General features: G+C 37.3%; 2 protein-coding genes across 2 annotated transcripts in view; both read left to right on the top strand.

The window, feature by feature from the left end:
• The first annotated feature begins 53 nt into the window (after nt 1-53).
• LOC117268039 (5-hydroxytryptamine receptor 3A) lies at nt 54-10862 on the top strand. The gene is made up of 10 exons (XM_033644191.2): nt 54-2221; nt 2344-2432; nt 2536-2702; nt 4977-5021; nt 5191-5300; nt 6016-6188; nt 6292-6449; nt 6543-6753; nt 6865-7023; nt 9293-10862. The coding sequence occupies exons 2-10, from the start codon at nt 2393-2395 to the stop codon at nt 9553-9555; spliced, it is 1326 nt and encodes a 441-aa protein (XP_033500082.1). The 5' UTR covers nt 54-2221; nt 2344-2392; the 3' UTR covers nt 9556-10862.
• A 149-nt stretch (nt 10863-11011) lies between these two features.
• Nucleotides 11012-27409, top strand: part of slc38a12 (solute carrier family 38 member 12) — an 84845-nt gene continuing 68447 nt past the window's right edge. The window contains exons 1-6 of the mRNA XM_033644190.2: nt 11012-11344; nt 11994-12060; nt 12940-13061; nt 15209-15290; nt 20742-20835; nt 22562-22645. Coding sequence (XP_033500081.1) covers nt 12016-12060; nt 12940-13061; nt 15209-15290; nt 20742-20835; nt 22562-22645 — 427 coding nt within the window. The 5' untranslated portion in view covers nt 11012-11344; nt 11994-12015. The remainder of the gene's footprint in view (nt 11345-11993; nt 12061-12939; nt 13062-15208; nt 15291-20741; nt 20836-22561; nt 22646-27409) is intronic.

Raw genomic sequence — 27409 nt, forward strand, 5'->3', positions numbered from 1 at the left:
GGATCTGTACAGTTACTACTTCAGAGCCGTGCCAAATTCTACACATAGTCGCTTTAATACACTAGTGACAGAAAAGTGACCAGTGATTTTAAAAAAAAAAAAAAAAAAAAGTGGCTTTATCAGTTTTTATGCCTTGGTACACTCCTGACAGTGCTCTTAGGAAGAAAATACATTTTTCTCCAATCATTAAGACCAACAAACTAAGTTTACCAAACTTTTTGTTGTGTATTTTCTGCAGCAACACCAACAACATAGATTAACGCCTCATTTCCACAATTAAATTTAATGTCCATATTTCCGTTAAGTATATGGAGTTTACTCCAGGTGTTCAACACATTGGAAATGCATCTCTTTATGGATGAATAAACAGCCACTGCAGTGTCAGATCTTGTGGAACATGTGCATGGAGCAGGACAGAGACAAAAAACAGGACCAGTAATGCATGGCGACAAATAAGTGGGGAGATTGGCTGCCACGTGTGTAGCCAGCTTTGTAAAATACTTTGCTAAAAGACGTATGATCCACCCTGCATGCACTCTACATTACACTGCTAGCATGCTTCCAATGGTAGACAGCTAAATATGCTCTCAAACTGTTCCCTGAGAAAAAAAATGTATAAATAGAGCTGTATTACATTTATCAGTCTACAGTCTGCTGCAAAAGATCAATTTTTTTCAACATATTCGAGGCAAATTCCAGACTGAAAAAATAATGGAAGGAGTTGTCTTGCAAACACATCAGACATCATAGAGGTTCTTTGACTCACATACATACATACACAAAGCTATGTGGAAACAAGGCGTAAGAACTCTCTTCCTAGTGGGAAATAAGTTGTTGCTACAACACCCAAATAATGGTGGTGATGTATAACATTTACTCAAGTACTTTAAATACCTTATTAAAGTACTTTTACTTTAAGTATTTCCATTTTAGGCTACTGTATACTTCTACTCTGCTACATTCAGAGAAAATATTGTTCTTTTTCCTGCAAGACATCAATTTGATAACTTTGATTATTAATTACTTGAGAGATTCAGGTTATTAATTCATCAATTAATTAATGTAAATCAACAAATAAATTATGTATTACAGATACCCTGCTGTTTAAAGTAATAAAAACGAGCTTCACCATTACCACTGCAACAACAGAGTGATGAAGACATGAATGAATCAATAATAGAAGAAATTTGTGTAATTGGCCATTCTGCATGATGAGTACTTTTACTTTTAGTGCTTTAAGTATATTTTGATGCTTACACTTTTGTATTTCTACACCACAGTATTGCTACTTTTACTTGAATGAAAGATCTTAATACCTCCAGCACCACGCCACATAGTCACATGAACAAGAAAAGAAACTAATAAGAGCATAGTATAATTTATGTGAACTCAGGAAATTAAGTAATATAGTGCAAAATGTACAGCATCAGTTTTAGTGATAGTGTACTTAAATTAAAGATGCACTCCCAAATTCAGCTACAGCACTCCATAGCAATACTTTCATGTCAGTTAGGTGTCAAAGCATCAGCGGTGAGCTGGTAGAAAAAAATGTTGGGATTTGAGAGCACTGTATGGTCTTATAATACAACTAAAATGTGTAACATTAAATTCAAGAATTGTTGGAATTCACATTTTCTTAAAGGTATTTCAGGGACAGGTTCTGGGACTGGTCCTGCTTTTGTAAGAAGTTCCTTTATTGTAATTTATCTAATGTATGTTCTGTTTATTGCCATCATCTTTTTTGTTTGAGAGGTGTGAATAGTTTGTCAAAATATAACACTTAAATTATGTTTTATTCTAATGTTGTTTTTTCCCAGGGCTTTCATTGACATCTCCATCAGCTGCTATGCCGATGAATCATTTATCAAATTAATTTTTTCAAGATTAAAAGTGAAGTTTGACGCCCAAGTGAAAATGTTACATTTGCAATGAGAGTTTATTTTGCAGCTGGTGAAGCTCCGGGTATTTAACATATCAAAAATGTACACTTGAGATATTGCTGTTCACTTCTGTCTATGTGCAGGTACTTTTTCACATTTTCTAATTAAAATCCTTAAATCATTTTTAGTCATGTGCCTGTTTTTTGTCCTGACCACAGGTGTTGTAAGCATGAAGGACAGTGTGCACAGTGAAACCCTTTACACTCCCACTTGATGTCACACTGAGGTCTCATTATGTTGGCTTTTTGCTTCAGCTGCTGGTCAACAATAGAACTGCACAGGTAATTTGTGTCACGTCCCTTAACAACAGACCGCAGAAGCAAAGAGAAGCTTTCTTACACTTGACAATGCAATTAATTAGATCTATTGACTTTTGTACTGTCCTGCAAATTATGCAACACAGCTTCACAGCTTAAAAGGGTTTGCTCAGTTTGAGATGGAGACAAACAGCCATGGCAGCTCTGAGGACTCTAGCTTTTCTTGCTTTAATTGGTGAGTTATTAAATTCAACTTAAAGTTTTGGTTTTGATTAAATTTACTAATATTAGAATGAAGATGTTTTCTTGTCAATAAAGTTTTTTTGTCTCCTTCCCAGCACTTGTTTCCAGCAGCGAGACATCAGACTGCTCATACATTGACCTTCTGAATCACTTAGACCTGACAACATCAAATGATCTTCTGGCAGTGATGCGCCCTGTGAAGAACTGGACTACACCCACCCTCGTTAAGATGGACATGGTGTTGTATGGTATTTTAGGAGTGGTAAGTGTCCCTGTATTCTCTGGAGTGTATACATTAGCTTTCAGGGTGCATTGCTTTCATAAACCTGTTTTTTAAAGGGTCACTTCACTCAAAACACAATATATTTTGATAGAACAAGCAGCAACTACTTTGTAGTTATTTTGTGTCTCTTTGAGGTAACTTTGTGTATCTGCTGGTCTTTTGGGCTCTCTTTGTAGTCATTTTGTGACTCTGAGGTCTTTTTGTGTCTCTTTGTAGTAGTTTTGTGTCTCCTTGTGGTCTCCCTGTCTCTCTTTGATGTAATTTTATGTATCGTTTAGTCTTTTGGGCTCTCTCTAATGTAATGTTGTGCCTTCTTGGTCTTTCTGTGTCTCTGTGGTCAGTTTTCTCTCTTTGTAGTCACTTAGTGTGTCTTTTTGGTCTTCTTGTGTGTCATTGTAGTTGCTTTATGTCCTTCAGCGGTAATTTTTGTGTCTTCTGTTTTTTTTGGGTGCTCTTTGAGGTCTTTTTGTGTCTCCTTGTAGTCATTATGTATCTCTTTGTGGTCTCCCTGTGTCTACTTGATGTAATTTATAGCCTTCGTGGTCTTTCTATGTCTCTTTGTCGTCATTTTGTGTCTCTTTAAGGTAATTTTGTGTATCCACTGGTCTTTTAGTGTCTCTCTGAAGTCATTCTGTGTATATTTTTTGGTCTTTTGTCTCTTTTTTGTAGTCATTTAGTGTCTATTTTTAGTCTACTTGCATTTTTTTGGAGTTGTTTTATGTCCCTTTGTAATTTTGTGTATCTTTTGGTCTTTTTGTGTCTCTGATGTAGTTTTGTGAATTTTCTGGTCTTTTTGTGTCTTCTTGTAGTCGTTTTGTGTCTCTTTGTGGTATTTTGTGTCTCTTTGTGGTCATTTTGTGTCTCTTTGAGGTCTTTTTATGACTCCTTGTAGTCATTATGTGTCTCTTTGTGGTCTCCCTGTGTCTCTTTGATGTAATTCTGTGTGTCTTTGAGGTAATTGTGTGTATCTTCTAGTCTTTTGGGGTCTCTATGATGTAACTTAGTGCCTTCTTGGTCTTTCTATGTCTCTTTGTAGTCGTTTTGTGTCTCTTTAAGGTAATTCTGTGTATCTTCTGGTCTTTTCTGTCTTTTTATCGTCATTTTGTGTCTCTTTGGTCTTATGTGTCATTTTTGTCTCTTTGTGGTCTTTTGTGTCTTTGAGGTAATTTTGTGTATTTTACAGCCTTTTTGTGTCCCTGTAAAGTTATTTTGCGTCTCTTCCTGGTTGGTGCATGTTAATTTCTGTTTGCAGGTGAAGGCTGGGGGGCCCCCTAACACTTTAGGCCCCTCGACCTGTGCTCAGTAGGCCCGTTCAGTAATCTATACATGTTAATTGCCAGTTTATTGAGTACGCCTGGCTAAAATAAATGCAGTCTAAGACAACATCCTGCAACAAATTGTGTTTTGTCATACTATTTATGGTGTTTGTATTATTTCGTCCAGCTCTTTTATATGTGTAAGGGTATAGGCTGAATAATACAAACACCTCTGTATAATGCAATACATTTGAACAGCAGCAAAAACCACATCCTCCAAAAAGATCGTGCAGTTGAATCAACATGTCTCGTCATCACTCATAGGAATAATTCAGTAGTAAATAAAAGTAACAGGAGAGTGAGAGAGTTGTCAGTCAGACCTGTGAGAAAATGCCTAATCTGGAAAACTACCGTAAGTTAAAATACCTGTTCTAGCTGTTTTATCAGTAATGATGATAAAAAAACATCCACCAATGTAATACATTTATTTGTTTTTATATCTTGTGCAACAAGATGCAAAATATATCAGTTAGGATTTTGGGTCCTACATTATTTCACACTATGAAAGGGGATATTCTCATTCATTGATATTTCAAGTTTATTTTGCTGGTAATGCTTCACTTGAGTAAAATTTAAAAATGCAGAACATTCACATATAATTTTTACATTATGGGGCTGTTTTTACTTCATGTAATGGTCTGCATACTTCTTTTACCGCTCCCTTTTCACATCAGGGTTTGTGAATTATGTAGAACCAATGCTGTGAGCACCTCAAATTAAATTTCGTTCACCTCTGTTTCATCAGGGTGGCAAAATCTCAGAGACAGATATCTCAAAACCTTGGTAAATTAACCCCAAACTATCTTTGTGTATGAATACAGCTAGATTTAAGTGAGGAGATGTGTGATTTAGGTCAATAAATCCTTTCAAGTAAACATGCTGTTTTTGTTTTAAATGCACATGAATACTTACCAAAGTTGCTGCTGATTGTCTGCAGGATGAGAAGTCTCAAACTGTCACGAGTCACATCTGGATTCAAATGGTAAGACTCCTGACCAAAACATTTAGGAAACACAGACATGATCATGTTGAGTTCTGGTGCCAAAGAATTGACATCAACAACATTGTTTGGCTTTACGTTTACAGTCATGACTCTTTCAATCTCACACACTCATTGTGAACCTGTGCCAAAAAATGTTTTATTTTCCCAGCGTTGGACAAATGAATTCCTGACCTGGAATTCATCAGACTTTTGTGGCATCAATGTGTTGACCATTCCCAGATCGCGGCTGTGGATCCCAGATGTAGATATCCAAGAGGAGTATGTACCATGCATTACATAAGTGCAGTTTGTGGATCTTTTCCGAAGTGGTGTTTCATTAAGGAGAAATCAGGACAGCGGGGCTCATTTTGACTGGGACCAGGCTAGTTTGGAGGAATATGTTTTCTAGGTCAGACTTATTTAAACTAATTTAATAAAACAGTAAATTAGTTTGGTGTAAGCCTAGTTTAACTTGAAATCTCACTTCATGAAGCACACTTCAGATTCCTTACATGGATTGTTCACGCTGGGAGAAGTTTCAGCTGGTTGCAATCTGCACTCCTCACCACTAGATGCCACTAAATTCTATGTATCTTACAAACTGTTACTTTAAACTGTTCAGGCTTTCCCTTCAGGTTTTACATTATCTCCTCATTTGGTATTCATAACATTTATTTATTAGTCCATCTAGCAGATGGAGGTGGTTGTTTATCTTTCCACTGCATGGCTATACATTTATTGGCTGTGATAGGAGCGCTAATAAATTGGAGTTTGTTTTCATTGACTTATATCATAGATGTGTTGCCCAGTGGGGTTACTTTTTCAGTTAGATCTGAATTACAGTCCTATTAATAGATGTTGGGATTTCTTAAAACCTCCGTGGTTTTACCAGCTTTTATGAAGATAAGCAAATCTATTAATCCCTTTGCTGGAAAATTAAAAAGTTTTTTTTTTTTTTTTTTTTTTTAAACGTCCTCTCCTCTACTTTTTCCAGTGTTTCTGATACTGGGAGCATTGTGAAGAGTCCATTTGTCAGTTTGTCTCCCGACGGTACAGTGTTGTCAAACGCACGTCAGCGACTGACCTCCACCTGTCAGCTGAATCTCAACCTGTTCCCCTTTGATTCACAAAACTGTACCATCACCTTTACATCCATGAATTCCAACGGTAAAATAAACAAGATTAACTGCAGGCTCATCTCATTCATTTACTACTTAACTTTGAAACATATTTGATGTCATTATTTCATTTGTTTTTGTTCTCTACACAGTGGCAACTATAGTTCTAGGAACACTCAGGAGTGACACAATCCTTACTGAACTCTCTGAGCTGATCATGGTTACAAAGGGAGAATGGCAACTCGAACAAATGGAAATTATCACTTTGTCTCTACCTGAAGAAAGTTGGCAAAGCAAACTTATATACATAGTAAGCAAATATTTGTAATGAAATTTGATAACTGTGGGTGTTTTTCTCTGATTAATATGGTGATTATTTTTAACATGATCTATGTTTTTTCAGGTGACAATCTCCAGGAAGCCGTTGCTTTATGTGATCAATTTCATCGTGCCCCTGCTTTATTTTCTTGTCCTGGATTTGGCCTCCTTCTTCATCAATGAGGCCAGAGGTGAAAAGCTGAGCTTCAAAGTGACTGTGCTCCTGTCCATATCTGTCCTACTGCTGATTCTTAAGGACATGTTGCCCTCCACTGAAGACAAGCTGCCAATGATCGGTGAGCTGCTGCACAGACCAGAGATTTAACTGTGATAGAGTGTTCAGCATCCTCTTTACTGGCATCAACAACATCACACTGACCAAAAATGTCTCTGCACCGTTACTCTAGCCACGTACTGTGCTGTGATCTTTGCCCTGGTGGGACTAAGCGTTTTGGAGGCCATGCTGGTCAGCTTCCTAATCGACCTTGATGGTTATTGTGGTAAGAAGTCTCAACTCTCTGTAAAAGCCCAAGTGGATATTCAACTGCAAGTCGACTCTCACACAGGTAAGGTAACATATATGTACATGTATATGTCATTAATAGATTCAAATAACTGCTTGACAAGTGGAAAGAATCAGCAACTTGCATCTAATCCAGGTTTAGGGTTTGTGATGACCAAATTTAAGACCATATTTCCCACATTTTTTCATGGCGATAAACACATTGGAAATGTTTGACCATGTCTTTGAGTATCTGAGTGTTGCCTCTTTATGGGCTGCATTCCTCTTTGGGGATCTGGGTCTTAAATTGCAACAGAAATCCCGATGCAAAATTACCACAGCAACAACTTCACCAGTTTCCCCAGAATGAGATTCTTTCATTTTGCCGCGGACTCTTGAAAGATTTCATTTGATGATTTCTGACATGTAAACATCTGCTGCTTTTGCTTTGTTTAAGTGGTTTACTCGTATGACATATCGCTCAAAAGCGTCGCTTCTTACGGTTCAATTGATGTGGACCATTTCAAAATGCAACTACCACAGGGAGGTCAATATACGCTTCTGTCAGACAAAAAACAAAACAGTTATAACTCACCTATGAAGCATTATTATAATCCACAAATTTATGCTGACAAAAACGCTGCTTCTACAGTCTTTACACATCCCCAAAGGTCTAAATCTAGTAAAATATATAGTCCAAACACACTATTACATCCATAGATATCCAAGAACTGCCATTGCATTATTTCAAATGTTCATATTTCTCTACATTTTATCCATAATTTCTTAAGTTTGCATGTTATTTAGCTATGAAGTTATACCTTAAAAGAGAGGCGGTTAAGATCAGGAAAAGGATAATGTGAACTACATCTCTTTACTTATGCAAATGCTAAGTCAGCAATTAGCCTGCTATTAAGTATTATGTTAAAAGAGAGGCAGTTAAGGTAAGGATAAGGGTAAACATAAGGGTTACGTTTTGTTACTTATACAGTGAACCATGTCTTTATGTATTATGAATTATGAAGTGGATTATTGCTACATTTGGTTTAATTTATTTACTACAGTGTAGCATTGTAGCAGGGGTCAGATGGCCGTCATTTTAGTAGGTTTGTCTTGTACTAGGGGTGGGCGGGGTTTGTAACAGCATGTCGTGTATGGACAAACAGAATGTGTCTGCAGCTATACATGTCTCCAGTGAGGGCCTGTGTTGAAGGAGATACCTCCGCCACTTCCTTTGACCTCAGAGTCAATCAATAGCCAGCAATTGGCCATATGGCTTATGGGTCTTGTAGTCAACAACACTCCCCGCGTCCAAAGGAGTTTTCATCTTTTTCTTGGAATTATAGATTGTTATAAATGTATTTAAATGATAAACAAATGGCTCCTCTGTTGTCTTCTGGGAAAAAAAGTCAATCTCATAGATTTAGGTTATCGAAAGGTGTTTTTATATATACAATTAGCTTTTAAATAGACTTTTTTTTTGTCTTTGTTAATTTGTTTTTCACTTAAATTCACACATTCAGTATATTGTTTTACCCTCTTTTTTAAAAGCATCTGGACTAAACCTTATTACCTTACCTTACCTTATTTTCCGGTGATATTGTTATCTACTTTGAATTTGGACTAAGTGAGGCTTCATATTATGACCCCATTGTGTTTTCCAGCTGATAAGTCCCAGTTCTATCCATCTGCATCATCTTTTTTTCAATACAATATTCAGGTGAAGATAAGAAAAACACCATTTTATTTCAGTGTGCTGAAAACTATATAACTCAATGACAGGAGTACTTACACTGATTCTGATTGTTGAGGGAAAGACTTCTGTGTTGCCCTTTCATATGAGACTTTGTATGTGCATGTACTAAAAATGGAACAAGAACAGCTCTCAGTTTACTTTGGGTATGCCTTGAATAGGTGTTTTAGGTGAATTTTTCAGGACCTGTAAGAGGAAGGATATCTGGGTTTTGGTACATTTTTATATACCTCACATTGAGTTTAGCAATTTTCTCCTAAACTTTTTTTCATATGATAAAATAAACCAAATTTGTCAAATATTAAATGTTTTCTATACACTAGCAGACATATGAAAACTTTATTGATTGACTTTGCCGATGAACATCCCTATTCATATTTTAAGATACAGGAAGGAATACAAATGCCAGCCATGTTACAGTATTTGATATTTAGTCCACTTGGGGGCAGCACAACAAACAAGCTGGAAACATCACACTTAACACATCTCATCACTATGAATGAGCATCCCAATATAGATGCATCAGTGATCATACATGTACATATAGACCCTGAACACAACTTTCCCCTGTCCCACACAGATCCTGCTGGAGCTGAGGAGACTCCAGAGAAAAATGACATCCCTCTGGATTTGCCCAAAGGCCCCAACCTGTTGAAACAAATCCTGGAGGAAGTGAAGGCAGCTCGACAGGAAGCCGAAGGGCAAGACAAAGACAAGAGGAAGCCTGGACGCTACTTAAGAGTGGCTAAAATTATAGACTCTGTGTTCTTTACCTTCTATTTTGTAGCTGTTGTGGTTTTTCTGACATGCATGAACGTAGTGTGGATTTTACAAATAGAGTAGAAATGATATGTGTATAATCTGCCAGTGCGTGCTTTCTGAATTACTAAGTACCACTGTTTCTAACCCCCTAACAGATTACACTGAGCTTTTCAGACATGACTAACAACCTGCATGCAAAGTTTGATAACTTGAAAATGACTATATATACAGCATGATATGAAATGGTTAAATGATTTGATGTTTGGATCAAAGTAAAGTTGATAAGTGTTTATATTGTTGGTTTATTGTAAATGTGACACAAGCTAAAAGGGGGAAAATGAGAGAAATCAGAGGGAAGGGGGTTTGCTGCATTTTACTGCTGAAGGTAATGGAAGATGGCATGTATGTACCGTGCAATGGGAAAACTTTTATTGTAGGGTGATGACTTTTACTATGTTGGTCTATTTTTCTATTGTAGTCCTACATTGAAAAAACTCCTTCAGTAAATGTATGTAAGGTTATTATTACTCATGCATTAATGTAAAAGCCTTATTTCACTGTTGGAGCTGGTTTGGGTGGAGCTCATTTGAGCATTAACTAATGATTATTTTCATTAGGGATTAATCTGATGATTATTTTCTGTATCAATTGTTGGGTGCGTGAAAATAGTGACAAAATTGTCACAATTACTCAGTGCCCAAAGTGACACTCTTATAATGTTTGTTTTGTTCATCCAGCTTATTAGTAACATATTATTACTAATACATTACAAGTACTTTAAGTATTAAAAGGAAAAGTAACAATCCTTCACAGTAGTGAAGCTGGAACCATGAAATGTTTTTACATGAAAAATTACAATATCAAAATACTTGCCACTTAATTTTCTGTTAATCAGGTTATCGTTTCAGTTTGACTTGTACAAAGTGTTGGTAGTTAATTTGTAACAAAACATATTTAACAGGCTCCTCATATGTTATGCAAAAATCTTAATGTGTACAGTAACTGAAGGTTTCAGTACCAAGAACCTTGGTATCTTGATTTGGATCTGTGTTCCTTTATAGGAATTTTTAATCTGTTCTGTGACTTTAACAAAAACACACTTAACAACATTTTAAAAGCGCCACTTGTCTACTTAAAGTAAGTGTGATACTGCTCACAGTGCAGGCACAAGGTGTGCATGCCATATGACATGTACATGTGTCATATGACAGGACATATTGGTTGAGGGGTTGTTCGTTTGTGTCAGCCCAGCTGCACGGAGGGGCGGGTTTACTGATTTACCCAAACTGTAGCCTTATAATGTTGAGTGGCACTGTACTAATTATTCTAAAATTAGTCAAAAGTGTATATATAACTGTTTTCATAAACAAGACATGCTCCCAAAATCAGATTTGATTGGACCTCGTGATTTGTTTTCCGCACCAACAACTGACCGAGCAAACCAACCAGCAGGTGTATCAAAGCAAACATACTAACAACGACAATAATTCTATTGTACCTTCATAATAAAAGCATTATTATATATTTGCCGTTAATGTACTATGAGAAGGATTTACTTTGAAAACCAGTGCCGGAAGTGCCAGTTTGTGTCAAAGGAAGCTTTACGCTTGTTGCGGAACAGGTCAGCTGGTTGGTTAGTTTACAGCTTCAGTTAGCTAACTGTCATAGCCTTGCTAGCTCCTGAGGGAGTGTTTTTCTCCAAACCTTTGGCTCATATTGACTTCCCCCATCAATTTAACAACGACGCAGCTCATGTTAGCGAGGCGACGAGGCTCTGCGTTTCTCCAGCTAGCCAGTGATACACATGACAGCTTGGAGCATCCTGCTAGCATAGCAGCTAAGTTAGCAAGATACACTGGGAAGAAGTAAGGTGAGAGGTGTTTCCGTTTGTTTTCATTAATGACTCTCGTGTTGCTCGATACAGAGTGACCTGACTGGTCTCCCACGGTAGCAGTGTATTTAATAAAACGCCACAACTAAACATTAACGTTATTCATATGAGTTTTTGTGTGATAGCTTTTTCGTTGCTAGTAAAGGAATGTCAGCTCAGCAGACTGCACAACTTTACACAGTCAGGATAGCTTTTTTCCTGTGACATAAATTAATAAAAACACAAGAAAAATCTCTGCCACCGAACTACACAGTGGTAGCCAATAGAAATGTGTTAAAAGACTATTTTTAATGAATATATGTGCTGCTTTGTGCGTCATATGTTTGCCGAATTGAAAAATGGCCTTAAAAGTTTAAGACATGTTTTGAATGATTTTTAATGAATGCCCAGTTATTTGCCGACAGTAAAATAAACTCTAAATGGGAAACTATATGAATGGAGTTCTTTTTCCATCCAAGATAAAACTGAACAACCACTCTTCTATTAAATTTACATTCTCAGTATCTGTTATTACATTACAGACAATGCACAGCCTGATTATGCGATATATTACTTAATTATGGCCATGCCAATAATGTAAATTAAAATTTGGAAAATTTAGCTTTCTGCTTGTGGTTTATTCCTTCAGGTGAGGACCAGTGTCATCAACCATGGCAGGTGGAATTACAGAGAGCGGGGAGCCCTACTCCCCATTTGTGAGTATCAGGCAGGGTGCTGTGGGTAATCCGTATTTTATTATTAGAATTATGATTATTGTTTAAGGTAAGACATACATTGTAATTGTCAAAGAATAGTTCTGTGCAACCAGGAGCACTCAAGCACAGCACGTAAGGCTCTGAAGTAATAAAGATGTTGTATTCTTCTTACAGTCTTTACCTTGTTTTATAAACTAAATGGTTCTCTGAGCTGCTTTTATTGACTGCTTATAATGTTCCAAATACTTCACACACATATGACAGAAAAAGGCATTTTTCTGAAGAAACTTTAATTGTGTAATCAAAGAAGTATGTATGGTGCATATGAAAGTGCAGTGAACAATAAAGAGGAAGCTAAATTGCTTACACATCCTTTTTTTTTTAACACATCATGCCTCTTTATGGTCTGTACTCACTTTTGAGTCCCTGACTGCTTACATCGGCATGACTTCGCCACAGAGATTAAGTTCTGCTGGTCAGATGTTTTTTTCCAGGAAGCTAAAGCTTTGAATCATTAAAGCAACTCTGCTACCAGATAGGTCTAAGTGCTGCCCCCTTAACCTCAATGTCATCCACGACAATGGTTGGATAATCCACCAAGTAGTCTGATCTTTATCAGCAAAGGCACTGAGGAACACCTAATAATGCATTGCTTGAAATTTTGTATTAGATAAACCACATTAAATAAATTATTAATGTAAGATGGAACTTGATAAACCCATAGAGAGGTTAGTGCAGCAGCAAAACTAAAAGGTTGTAGTGGGGAGAAAGTGAATTTAAGGGTACAACATATACTTGAAAATGAAATCATAGAGCTGAATGTCATGAACAACACTGAACATGTCTATGTGCCTCCCATTCCTCTCATGTCTTCTCTAGGTGGGGCTGGTGTATATGTTCAATCTGATTGTGGGAACAGGAGCTCTGACAATGCCCAAAGCCTTTGCAACAGCCGGCTGGGTGGTTAGCATAGCACTCATCTCCTTTTTAGGATTTATGAGGTAAGTCTTGCTTTACCCATCTAACTCTTATCCCTTTCCCAGAGACAACACAGACAGGGCGGCTTACATTTTCTACCTACATCTGCCTTCTTTTCTATTTATATTTTGACTCAATATGAAACAACATGTGTTCTGCTAAAACGAAAGTGATCATTCAGGAGACTTTTAATGTCATTGTTTCATAATAGCAAGCATAGCAGGGTCATTTATGTTGGTGTTTTCTAGTGAAAAGTGTGTGGATGTGACAGTTTATTTTCTAAAGTCATACATGTTGCATGATTCGGTTGTCAAAAACTTGCAGCACAAAATATAAATATTAAAACCAAATCTAGAATCAAATCTAATACATCAAACATAAAAACAATGCTTAGTTTGATAGGTTGATGTCTATGAAAAGGCATTCATGTGCTGAGAAACCTGAATTTTGTCGCCGTCAGTCAATATTAATTGTGTTCAAATCAAACATGAAACATCTAAGGGTTAAGGTATAATATATCTCAAACTGAACAATATTTTTTTATAAGAACAAAATAACTAAAGACTAAAGAAACTAAAGATTGTACTGAAGTGAAAACAGATTTTTATTTTTATTAAAATTATGATATCAAAGTAGTTGATGATTCATAATGATTTATTTTTTAAATTATTGCACATTGCATTAGTGTGCATTTTCATTTTTTCCTACATGAAACATGTTTGATGTGAACATTTCTTACCAGTTTAAACATGAGTCCATCTACTTTCTTTAAAGTGCTATAACCAGTATTTTGATGATAATAATAATAATGTATCAAATGATAATTTGAAAGGTGTTACTTGTAGTGATAAACCTACAGAAAATTGTCACCTGAATCTGCAGCTCCTCTCAGCTTTATAATGAGTTACAGATTATTGTGTAGATGTCCAAAGTTGAGCACTTAGCAGCTAATGAGCCAAATATTTTCCTCAGGAGTTGGTAGTTAGTTTCACAACATGTTTGCTCTGCTTCAAAGTGGCTAACAAAACAGCTTTCGCAGGTTTAAATTTAATAAATCTCCCTCTTTTTATACTTACTAGCGCAGTGCCCGTTCAAAACATGCACGTTCATAACTGGCTGATTGCTCTGCCTGTGTTAGTGCCGCTGCTAGCTTTCCCGAGAGCTGCTCATACAAACAACTTCACACATGAAACTGTCTCTCTCTGGGTCCTGAGCAATAGACTTGAGCCCTGAAACAGCTACAGATTTACTATAATGTTTTTATGTGACAAAATATTGAATTATGTTGCTATCCTAACTCATTGTACCCTGAAATAATACATAAAAGGTCCCAAAGCACTTTAAAATATGCAGCTCAAGGGTATACTACTCACTTACTGTGTGCTTGTCCTTCAGAGGGAAACATTGTACTGCTGCATTTAACCGACAGAGAAATGTTACTTACTACGTTGCAGATTCAGATTTCACTCACAAAATACAACAAGTTAAATGTGATGCATTGTTTTTCATTAATCTATTCCATTATATACTATTCCGATATTAATTAAATGTAAGTACATTGTACTGATAATGCCTCTCTTTCTCTCTTCACTGTAAGTAAAAATTTTGATAACTTTGACTATGCGGTATTAATCACTTTTCTATAAATATTTAATAGTTTTACTTCAGAAAAAAGTTTAGTACGTCCTCTACCACTGCCACTACCAACATTTCCAGTAAGATAAAGGGTCAAAAGTATAGCAAGATAGCGTTTGCTTGAGGCCCCCATGTCAACGTGTCATGTGTCCACATTAAACCAATTCAACACTGCACATCCTTGGATCCTCAGCAGTACATCTGCCAAGTGTGAGGCAGATGGGATGAACGTTCCACAAATAGTAGGGACATACGTACAGACACAGACAGAGATTACTTGCTTTATATTTGGACTTTTTTCATTAAAGCAGCAGTGTGCCAATCAGCACTTTACACAGAAGCTGTAATGGATCCGCCAAAAAAAAAAATAAGTCCAAGTTTGCAAAATAATGTTGCAGTGGTCAAGGCCAAAATGATAATGAAATAATTTCCACACTTGATAAGTCATACTGTATTTGACCATCAATGTCATTAAAAACGTCTTGTTAACCTGTTGCATCTACTTGTATTTTAAACTCTCCTTTCCCCTCTCCAGCTACATGACCACTACCTTTGTGATTGAGGCGATGGCAGCGGCCAATGCTCAGCTGCGCTGGAAGAGGAGAGAGCAGGAAGAGGTGAGATAATAAACTCGTAGTCCATGTTTGAATATCTTCAATAGCATGCTGACTGAATGGACGACTTTTTATTTGCTGTAAGGATGTATCACGCAAACCAAATATTAAACAAGTAAATGTTCCTCTTTGTCAGAGTTTGTCTAATAAGACATGAGGCCAAACACTGTTTACACTCTGCAGCGAAGAAGTGGAACTAATATTAGTATAAATGCAGTGTAAGGACATTTCCAGTCCTTAGCTTTAGTTAATGTGCTTACAGGTCTCGTTCTGACATGCTGAAGCATGTTACGGCAGCTAATAACAAAACTTTATCTTTTTTAAATGGAGATAAACTTGTGAAATAATCAGCGTCAAATGAACTCAAATCCAGAGTGACTGCAGTCAGGGAGAGTGATGGTGTGCTTACACAGGACTGCACTGCACGACAGATTAATGAGAACTATCCTTTCTTCCTTTGGAGCACGCCAGATCTGGCTTGTTTAATTGATTCTTAAAAATAGACTTATGCAAATCCTGCTATGGTACAGATTACACACTGAGGACACAAATACTGGATAATATGGGAGCGTGCAGTGTGGGCAGTAGTGCACTAAATGCAGACTGATACTGTTTAGCAGCGGATTTGTATTATAATAACATTTTATTTTGTTGGTGTGGATTTCTAATAATTTGCATTTCTCTCTGTCAGTAGAAATTTAAAGAGTCTATCCTGTTGAGTTGAGGTAAAGCTGGGTTCATGCTTGATGCAATGGATTAAAGATGTAGTTTGTAACTTTTGTAAAAAAAAAAAAAAAAAAATTGCTGAAACTCACTACAATCGCATAACGAAATGTGACAGATAATCTATAAAAAAACTCATGTTACACTGCTTTTTTTATGGCCCGTAGCGCTTCTAATGGTGTTACTGCACATGATCGAAAACAGCAAGAGCCAAGGAGTCTTAATGAACTGTGGTCACATTGTCAAACTAGGCAGCGCTGATCATATATGAATCAAGATTCTGTTAGTACATTGCCTATTTCTCACCGAACATGTTTTCAGAAACAAACTTTAGTGTACTGTTTAGCTGTAAAATGAGAAGCAGTTGGAAGAGGAGGAGGGACATGATTTTTTTCACATATGATCCATCTCAAGTACTTCTCTCACAATATAGTGACTGTTTTAGCAAATATTACAAAATTATACTTTCATAAAAGTACCAACTGTAGCTTTAATGGCAGTCCTGCATTAGATTTCTACAGTGTGGTTTTGAACTATTGATAACATCAGACTATTGCATGTGTTTAAGCCATATTTCATTATATTCCCCAATTGTTAATTAATATTTTCACTGACATTGTAACGTACAGCCATGGTTGCTTCTGCAAGTACTTTAAGAACTAGATTTATATCCAGATTACAGAGATTACAACACACAGATGTCACGACTGATGTGTAAAACTGGACCATATCTTCCCTTGAAACTTTATTTTTTAGTAAAATATAATTCGCGATATGCCTACCTTGAGATTTTGTAAACGTTGCTTCCCCTTTTTAAAATTAGCATATTGCAGTTCCATGAAACTGGTTTCAATTCTCATACCTGAATTTGCATATTGGCTGATACTGATACTGTGTGATACCATTACATTAGAAATATGAATATATAAAAGATGACAGCTGTGTACTACTAACCCTGTGTGGTTGTGACATGATTGCCATCATTGTTTTATGGCATGGCTCAAGTTAAAGCCTTTGTAAAACATGAAGAAGTACATACAGAGAATAAATGCCATAGAAATTTTCTGTATTATCTAATCTGACAAATTGCTAACAGCCAACATTTCACTGTTAACTGGAAATCAGTTCTTAAACAGTAGTTGCCAGTGGCTGCACAATGCAACTTGTTGTGTAGGTTACTGTTTCAGAGCGAAAAGAATTGATTACTGGAAAAAACTGCTGTTGTACTTTTAGTGTTTAACTACTGTAAAGTTTATTAATAATTGAAGAGATGTTGGTGCATAGACGTGCGTACTTGCCGATACCAGATCCAGCATTTTAGGCAGTGTTGGAGGCATTTCCATCACTGGTATCTGTATCAGAACAACTCTACTTGCCTCTTTGTAGTGTCGTCAGCAAAGTGTATAACTTTGACTGAGTCATTATATATTGTACAATCATTTGTGTGCAAATAATAAAGCTGCAGAGAAAAGCAATAACCTTGGAAAGCCTCAATAGAAGACATAAAGGAACACTGATGCCAGTTTTTAGCAAGTTGAAACAAGTTGTAAAAATGATGATAAGTTGCAGCCCTTCCTCACTGAACACAGCCTCTGGAAGAGTGCTTTTGGATCTATATATTTTAAAGCAGAAGTAAAATGGAGAGACACTTAAAACATGGTGAGGACACAAGGACACATCCATTGATCTATTTTTGCTTTCAGCAAATTCATTTTTATAATGTTGAATGCAAGACAAGAATTTTAAAGCCAACTGTTAAAACAAATCTTGATTATAACTGAAGCGAGACTCGCTGGCCTGTGATTATTTAAACATATTCGACATTATAAAAACATCTTAGGCATTTTTCAGCTCACAATATTTCTTCAGTAGCAAAGCTGAGGAACCTCACTTATCGATGATGTCCTCCTTATCTGAGCAGAAGTTGATCACCACATGGTGCCATCTGCCAGACTTAAACTTTTGTTGAGAGAAACAATGACTTGGCTTTAATTGTTGCTCTGTAAAAATGACTCCACAATAAATTACTTTATGTTTAAAGCCAGAAAAGAATTCCCCTCTTTTAAAAGGAAGCCATATTTTTTATTTAGAAGGCTGTTGTTTTTTTATCGTCCAGTGGAAGCACAAGTGAAATGTGTCTCTTGCCACTCGTCCATAAGAAACCCAATTTGGATGAAGCTGTCAGTATTGGACTGTACTCGATTATCAAGGGGAACAACTCAGCCTTCCATCATTTTTACTTTGACTAAGAAAACGACTCTAAATGTCTGGGCCTTTGCTTTTTTGTTTCTCCCATGGTACAGAAGTCATCTTGCTTAATGCTTGTGTCTTTCCAGTTGAGGAGTTATGAGCCTGAGGACAATAGCCTGACTCTAACTGAGCCCCAAATGCCTGGCCTTGATTCATGGCGCCTGTACACTTCTTAGCCTTTTTCCTCCCACGTAATGGAAAACAAGAGAGGGAGAAAACTGAAAATGTTTACCGCTGAATGCTTTTTATTTCCTCTGCTTGAGTGAAGCATATTACCGAAAATAAAGCGATGCATCATGTGTTTTCCAAGAAAGCCTCACATATAAGATGGAAACTAGAGACAGTGAACTAGATAATGGTCCTTCTGTCTCCACTACCTGCTATAGAAATCATTGTAAGCCAGTACATATGGAAAAGAAGCAGAAAAGCTAAGGCACAGTATAAACTCGGCGTTGTGATATGAATGTATGTTATTGCTGTACAGCTGTGTGACCTAAAATATTACATAACTGGATATGTTGCATTCAAGGCTGAGTGATGCTCTGATTAGATAATATGTGGCACTGGATAGGAGATGTCACTGCCCTCTGCTGGATTGTTAAGTGGAGTGCAACTAGATTGTATTAATTTGTATAATTCTAAAGTGTTACACAGGACTGTTTTCAGGGAAACTAGAATATTGTGAACTGTTAGTAGGGTTTATTTAGTTGTGTTTGGATAAACAGATGATTACCAGACTTCCAGAGTTTCTTGAAGGAGATGTTTTATTTATTATGATTTTACTATTAAAAACCTTATCCTTTAAATATGGGCTGCAAAAAACAATGATTTCAGGTAATCTGTTGAGTATTTCCTTAGTTTATAAGTAACAGGAAATGGCGAAAAATGGCCATCACAATTCCCTAAAGACCAATAAGTCCAAACTTAAAGATATTCTATTTACAATCGTAAAAGAGTGACGAAACAAACACATATTTACATTAAAAGCTGTAACCAGATTATCTTTGTATTTATTGTTAAAAACAGACTCAAGTTGTTGCTGATGAATTTTCTGTTGATCAACAATTGATAATAGTTGCAGTTCTACTCTATATACTCCTGTATGTTGAATTGTATACCTACTTGTAGATATATTTAGGACTGGGTAAAATACTGGACTGTTCTAGCTGTTCTATTATTTGTCTCAGAGCCTTCAGTCTCTGCTAAACAATCTAATTTTGCATTGGAAAAGTATGCAATTAAAAAAGCTAAGAGCTTATACAGCAAAGGCCAAGAGTTAGGGAGAAGGAAACATTGAATTTGTCCACAAAAAGAAGCCGTTTAGGTATGTATGGTTGGTGAAATAAAAAAAAGAAAAACTAAAAACATGATACATATGCAGAATCTTGTAAAAAGTTACTAAAATATCAGAAATACTCGTTATTTAGAGGAAAAAATCTGCTTAAAGTTAAACAAAACCATTGTTTTACACAACCACACAAACTTGCTGCAGTTATTGCATTTACATTTCGTTCTGTACCATTGTTCTGCATGAAATATGTTGCTTAGTCACGGGTCATCAGTGTACTCAATGATAGAAAAGGGGTCCCTTAAGGCAAAAGGTTTTGAACCATTGCCCTAGATTACCTTGGGACTAATTAAAATGAATTAATTCAAAGTGTAAAAATTGAACACCGTCTCCTTTTTTTCCTGTAATTAGTACTGTCTTCTCTAGAAACCTTCTGATTAATTTTCAGTTTCATATAATTTCCTTTCTAGGAAATTATACTGTAGTTAGTATGTCTCAAAAGTGCTTTATCAGATGGCCTGTGTTTTAATTCATTTCTTTTAGCCAGTTAGGGACAGGATTTAGTATGTAACATGTTCTAATATTGAAATTGCCATGTCCTGGTTACATCATAGAATACTGCCTCACTTTCTTTTCTAATTCACCTGCATGAAGGAGAAATTACATTAACACAGATGTACAGGTAGTCTAGTGTTTGACTGTGTTTTCCAAAGTTAGTTTGACTCTGTTAATGCCTTAAAGCAGTGGTAAAGAAACAGTCATCCATAATTCTAATTATTAATCTGTTATTTTTTTGCTTATGTTTGCTGTTTGTCACAGAGCCATTAGCTCCCGTCACTCCTCATCTCCTCTTCCTCCCTCTGTCCCAGCCGACGTGTCACTTATTAATTCTGCTGATGACACTCACAAAGTTGACTACCATTGACAGCTAATTGACGTTAATCTACAGAGAATTTGTGAAAAAATAACAAGCGATGTGCGGGTATGCTATCGGTGTGAATTGTGAAGTACTCCATTCTGCAAAGTGCTTCCCAGCTGTTGTTTGTAATTTCCAGATGTTGCTTTCCCCTGCGTCACATACAGAGCAGATAAACACTCTGTTAATCGCTTGTAAACTGACTGTTGTTTATGTTGAGAAATTAGGAAAACAGGCAACTAAAATAGAGCTTCATACACTCATATTATCTCCACAGGTCGATGACAGCGACTCCACCTCTGAGTATTCAGATGATGATATCATGGTCCGAGGTCGATCTGAGCCGGAGACGAAGCCCATTTTGTCTGTTCGTGAGTATCTTGATGGATATTTATGATACAAAGATTTTATTACAGAACTGAGGCTGAGCTGTTTAAACTGTGCTGGACATAGTTACTAGTTAAGCTGGAGCCTATCTCAGCTGACATTGGGTGAGAGGCGGAGTACGTCCTGGACAGGTTGCCATACTATCACAGGGCTGACACACAGAGGCAGACAACATCTGATTTGAGACGTATTTGTGAGTTTACCATACAAAAAGCTAAAAAAACAGATTAAAAGGCAATGTGTTTCTATTGTGTTGTCACATTATGGAACAATGCCAACATAAACAATGGTTTACAAAGCGATTTCTGAGGATTTCAAGTGTAAATGATTTTTTAATTTTAACCCTCTGGGGTCACGAGCTCAGCAGGATTTTGATAAATATGTATTTTCATTGATATCTTTGAGTTTTTATCATAAAAGCATGAAAAAAGTATGACAGAAATCTTAAACTTTACATTTTCAATGTGTCCACTGCCAAGTTATATGATATATTTAAAATACTGTGATTTATTCAGAACATAAAATTTTTAAATCACTCAGTCACAGCAGAGAGTACCCACCCCCTCCACCCCCCTCTATTCACGTGATAACAATCTAATAATTGCTTATTATTTCAGTTTCAATTGGTTTATTTTCCAGGGGAAGCACAGTGAAAACACACCCACAGTAATCACATTAGAATGTCCTGCAGGTCAAAGCCGTCTTAATAAAACTTTTAAAATATCTTACGAAGATAATGCAAATTATAAAATGTCTTTTTGGTACATGAAATGCGAACACTGTGTCACTTCAGTTTAACCATCAAATCTCAGCGTTGTTTGAACAGTTAAGTATCAACTAGTGCTGAAACAATCAGTTCATAGACAGAAAATCCTGAACACTTCTTCTATGCTTCTGTGTGCATTCTTTTGATAATTAAGCAATGTTTTTAGTACTTTATCAAGTGAAAATGTAAAACTTTCTTTGATGCCATCCTCTTAAATCTGAGGATTTGCAACTTTTCTGTTTTTCTAAAGATTGCAATTTGAATATCTTTGGATTTTGGCATATTGGTCAGATAAAATATGACATCTGAAGGCATCACCTCGGGCTTTGGGAAAAAATAGTGATGGCATATTCTGACACAACTTTCTGACATTTCATAGACTAAACAATTAAGTGATGAATTGGAAAATCACCCTGAAAATAGTTCTTAGATTCTGCTCTTTAATTGATATAATTAAAAATAAACGTTACGTTAAAGATAAACGTAATGTAACTTTTGATTTCAACATATAAAATGTGAGGGCTGCTGTTGTGTATTAAGTACAGTTTAGGCACTAAATCTGGCGAACATTGCAGGTTTCAATCACTCATCATTTTAATCATTTTTATCATAATATGACTGAACAGATTTAAGAATTCTTTGGTTCCTGAGCTTGTCAAACTGTTATCTCAGAGTTTGGGGTTTCAGAAGCCAGGAGTCATGCTTCTGGTGCAGCTGATGTGCTTTTTTCTTTAAAGACCTGTGTTACTATGTAGGCTGAGCATGTCATATAGGTTTGTAGTGTGTGTTTTGTTGTTGTGTGCTGTCATATTTAAGTGTACACCTTGTGATGCAGGACAAGTCTCAGAGAATCAAAGTCACATTAAATCATCGTACTGCTCTTTGACATTTAACTGCCTCCACAGTGCAAGTATTTAATGCAGATGGCCTCTGTGTTTTCACAGAGAGGTCAGGAGGTCACGTCGATCATTTCGACATCGTGGAGCGGGTCGAGATGGGTCAAATGGCCTCCATGTTCTTCAACAAAGGTAATATTCTTCTTGCCTCAGGCTTCTCCTCTCACCGCCCATTATTCAATTAACTCCAGCGCCGCCATCATTAGCCACGTGTAACATTTATGGAGGAGCAGTGAAGGTTGTGTGGGATGATTCAGAATTAACTCAGAATTTTTTTTTTACACCTTTTATGTCCAATCCTCACATTCACAAAGGAAGACTGCTGTCTCTCTAATTGGATGTAATTATATATGGATAAATTGCCTTTGGTTGTAATTACCTGTTTGAGGCTCCATCGAGGCTGTTAATCTCTTTTAAGTACGGATGGGTGGGTGGGTGGGGGGTGGTGGTACAACCTGTACTTGTGGCCAAGATGTTAAGGCTTATTTCTGAATAATTCGGGAGCTAATGATCCTTTGTTAACTTGTGATGGCAAATTGAAAGCAGTATCACGTTCACCTTGAACCACACAGAACATCCTGGCGGCTTTACATTCCTCATTCATATCAGTACATTGTCCTGGTCGTGTCTGCATGCAGCACCCCCTTCTCTTCATCTCCTCCCTCCTCTTGTCTGCTTGCATTATGCCGAGCGGGTCTCCTTAACCAGATGCGAGTGACTCAACAGTCTGCGGCATCCCTGTTGTCGCAGGGATAAAGGAACAACAAAAGGTCAAAGCACTGACAACATCATCTGCGCTGACATGCTCTGTCCTTCAGCGTTTCAACACTAGGTGGAGCACTCGTCACGCACGCACACACTGTGTAACACACATGTGCTCGGCTCGTGTTCACACCCACTCGTGTGAACGCACTCATGCATGCCGTCATGCAGCTCATGCTGTTAAAGCTGCAGTATGCTCCCATCCATCCAGCCTCTTGTCACTCAGCTCGACTGTCCTGTCCATTAAAGGTGAAGTGCTAAAAAAAAAAAAAAAAAAAAAAAAAAAAACTTTGCTGATGACCTTTCCCACCGTGAAACAGGCTGTGTGCAGGTGAGCACGTGGAGGTATTGATTGGTAATAAGGAAATGAGTTTTCTCTCCTCTCTCTCTCTCTCTCTCTCTCTCTCTCTCTCTTTTTCTCTCCATGCTATGGGAAAGCTGCCCGGTGACTCTAATCAGAAATGAATTAGATAGGCACGAGTCCCAGCACATGCCGAATGAGGAAAGGAGAAACACAGCTCGTTTGTCTATCCTGACAGCACCGACCTGCTCACTCTCTACCTGATATCAGGAATTCTCTTTTCCGTGTGAGAGCTTATTTTCTGTGCACAAATGAAGCAACAAATTAGGCGTCATTTATTTTTTTCTAAACAATATGCTATCTGAGTTAAGTACTGATATCAAAATGTCAAACATCTCAAAAGTTAAATGTTGTCAAACACAAGTAATCATTCAAAAACTTTGACCTTTTGACTTAGCAACATTTTGTTTTAAATCAGGAACTATCTCATCAAAGAACGAGTAAAAGCAGTTTATGTTCTTTAAATGTGGTGATATGTAAACAATATTTTCAGATAGGCGGTGACAGTGTTGCACTCAGTTGTTCATGTGCAAAGTGATAGATATTGTTGCATATACATATAAACAAAAGAGATCAGAGAAAAGTTTTAAATCTGTAGACCAGTTTTGAATTTTTTGACCAATCACTGCGTGGACGAAAATCTTGATTGACATTATCTGGTTCTTCAAGCTTCTGATATATAAAAATTTGAAACTTTTCTTTGTCATACATGCTGTTACACTGAATGTAAGACATTTGAAGATTTCATGTTGGGCTGAGTGAAACTGTGAGGGATTTTTTTAGACCAAACAATTGATTGATGAATCGACAAAAAAAAGTCTCTATCCACTCCAAAACATTTTCTTAGTTCTCAGTCTTTCCACTCTTCTTGACATTCATCATCATTTTTTAAATTTGTTGTTAAGTTAATTAGTTTTAGAAAGTTATAGACTCAAGGCCAGGTGGGAACACTAATAGAAAGAATTGGGACAGACCTAACTGCATGACCTCTGCATGCTTAGATAAATAATTCATGTAAAAACATGCTGAGGACTTGTACAACTGTCAAGAACTTTACTGGTCACTGGATACACACATGTAGGTGCCAAACAATACATCTGAGTTCTTGGTTGTGCCTGTTGATCAGGGTTTTTACTCCGTTTCATTTCAGATGTCAAAACCATAGACTAGATGGACAATGCATCTCCACTTCCTCCCACTGTACAAAAATGAAGCCAAAATATCCAGAACCGTGTTATCGAGGTCCTGCTTCTTCACAGGCCCAACTCAGTGTCATTAGTCGAACTTAATCACGAGCACACAGATTGATACACAGCTGTCAAGCGCGATGCCATACCCCCTTTCTATAGCACCAATTAACTAATTAAAACTATGAATGCATAATAAGATTTAGATTTGTTGTTGGAGGCGCATAAAGTGAAAACAGTTTGAGGCCCATGTGTTAAATTACCTGGATTTTGTTGGGCCCATTGAGCAGGCGCACTAGAGACTTCAGCGGAGCAGCTAACTTCCATTTCAGCCCTGCACTAACTTATCGGACCAAAGGGATCAGATCCTGCCAGCAAAACAAGACAATTCAGAGGTTACAGACGTGTCTTTTACAATGTATTTCTTTTGAAAAATGTCTTTTTGGGCCCAATGACATCACGTGACAGACCCGGAAGTTGGTATTTCACAGTTTGGTCACTATGTCAGATTGGCCTCAAGGCCTGTCGCTGTTTGTTGGGGCTTGATTAAAACTGAGACTTGAACATACATCAGTATGATAAGAACTACCTAAAATGACAGAAACCACCTTTGTGAAAAAAGTTATTTGACGACATGTGCTTTGATGTTTTTAGTATGGCCCATGTACCAAGCTCCAAACATATAAGGGGTGGGGTTTATGACCTATACTGCAGCCAGCCACTAGGGGGGTGATCAAGACGTTTTGGCTTCATTTTGGGGAGCAGTCATGTCCTCCATCTTTATGTTCAGTCTATAGTCAAAACTGATTTAAAAAAGAACCTCCAGGGGCATCCTGCCTCACAATATAATTTAGTAAGAGTGTCTGGTATATATTCATATGTGACTTTATATGGTTCATATCTCCCAGGTATTAAAAAGTAAAGTATGGAAAAATATTTATGTTTCCAGACTCTTACCACTGTTTTAAAATACTGTTTTCTACAATAGAAAATTAGGTATTTCCAAAAATAATTTAATCAATCCGGATCGTGTTTTATGCCGGGCCAGGCACATTTTGTGTGAGAGCAAACGTCTCAGAAAACATACCGCCCCTTTTACCTGATTGACAAGTGGTATGACCAGTCTGCTACGTGCTGCACTATGTAGAGGAGAGGAGAGAGCTCTGTCTTACCTCTTCATAAACTAAAGTCATATTATTTTGCGCGACGGACGCTTCATATAATAACATAACAATATAGGCCTGCTATTTATGGTGTTATGTCATCGTGTCATTTCTGTCTCTACATGGTCACGGGTTAACAATTCTCCTCTGCTCTCTGTATCGTGCACGGCGGAGTTCCGCCACACACACAGGTGAGCACGCTAGAGCAGCTCGGGCCGCATTTTCCTGACCAAACCTGACCCCGAGCCCAGTGCAGTTTGTCAGCTGACAAAGTTATTGTTATGGACACTGTGTAAATAACCAGCAACAAATGCACAGACAAACACGCTGCTCGCACAGCAGCGCAGCACGGCACTCTTAGTGCTGAGCTTGTGTTGCGTTCAGGTGTTGTCATGTAAATATCAACTTCCAGCATTTAAATAGGTCATAGCACAAAGCAGCAGCATGTCAAGTGACTTTTTACTTTTATTATATTCAAAAAAATTTTATTTTCCTAAATCTTGAAACACCTCATATGTAAGCTAGACAGACATTTCGCCTGCTCATTACTGTGCACACATGTACTGTATGTACTTAGTCCTAAAGAGCCCTTCTGGTGCCAGTAGATACACAGAAACATCCCAGCAGGCTGTGCTTTGCAAGCATACAAAAAAGTTTCACGCATGTGAAAATTATTTTTCATGCATGTGCTTCACCTCCGCTGCTACAACTCCATCCTAGAGGAAACACTCCTGTGTGCGTTTTGTGCAACAGGTGGATGTGGTAGTCTACTGGTGGAGTAGAGAGAGAGCTAAGTAGCGTTGAAGTAGAGTAGAGCAGGGCAGAGAGATGGAAGCAAAATATATTAAACCCAGTGTTAATACAACAGAACTGGAGAGAGGGGTGAAAAATAAATAGAGGTGGGCATGGCTCAAGTAGGTCGCAAAATTATAGACGGAGAATGATTGACAAAGATTGCCACTCCCCCCCCCCCCCCCCCCCCCAGTTTTCAGGGTCAGGAAATTTTTTCACTTTAAGCCTTGACACTGTCATTTTTGTGTAGGAATTAAGCTACAATACCAGATGTACAGTACAGGCCAAAAGTTTGGACACACCTTCTCATTCAATGCGTTTTCTTTATTTTCATGACTATTTACATTGTAGATTCTCACTGAAGGCATCAAAACTATGAATGAACACATGTGGAGTTATGTACTTAACAAAAAAAGGTGAAATAACTGAAAACATGTTTTATATTCTAGTTTCTTCAAAATAGCCACCCTTTGCTCTGATTACTGCTTTGCACACTCTTGGCATTCTCTCCATGAGCTTCAAGAGGTAGTCACCTGAAATGGTTTTCCAACAGTCTTGAAGGAGTTCCCAGAGGTGTTTAGCACTTGTTGGCCCCTTTGCCTTCACTCTGCGGTCCAGCTCACCCCAAATC

The sequence above is a fragment of the Epinephelus lanceolatus genome, chromosome 18 (genome assembly GCF_041903045.1).
Source record: "Epinephelus lanceolatus isolate andai-2023 chromosome 18, ASM4190304v1, whole genome shotgun sequence".
Lineage (NCBI taxonomy): Eukaryota > Metazoa > Chordata > Actinopteri > Perciformes > Serranidae > Epinephelus > Epinephelus lanceolatus.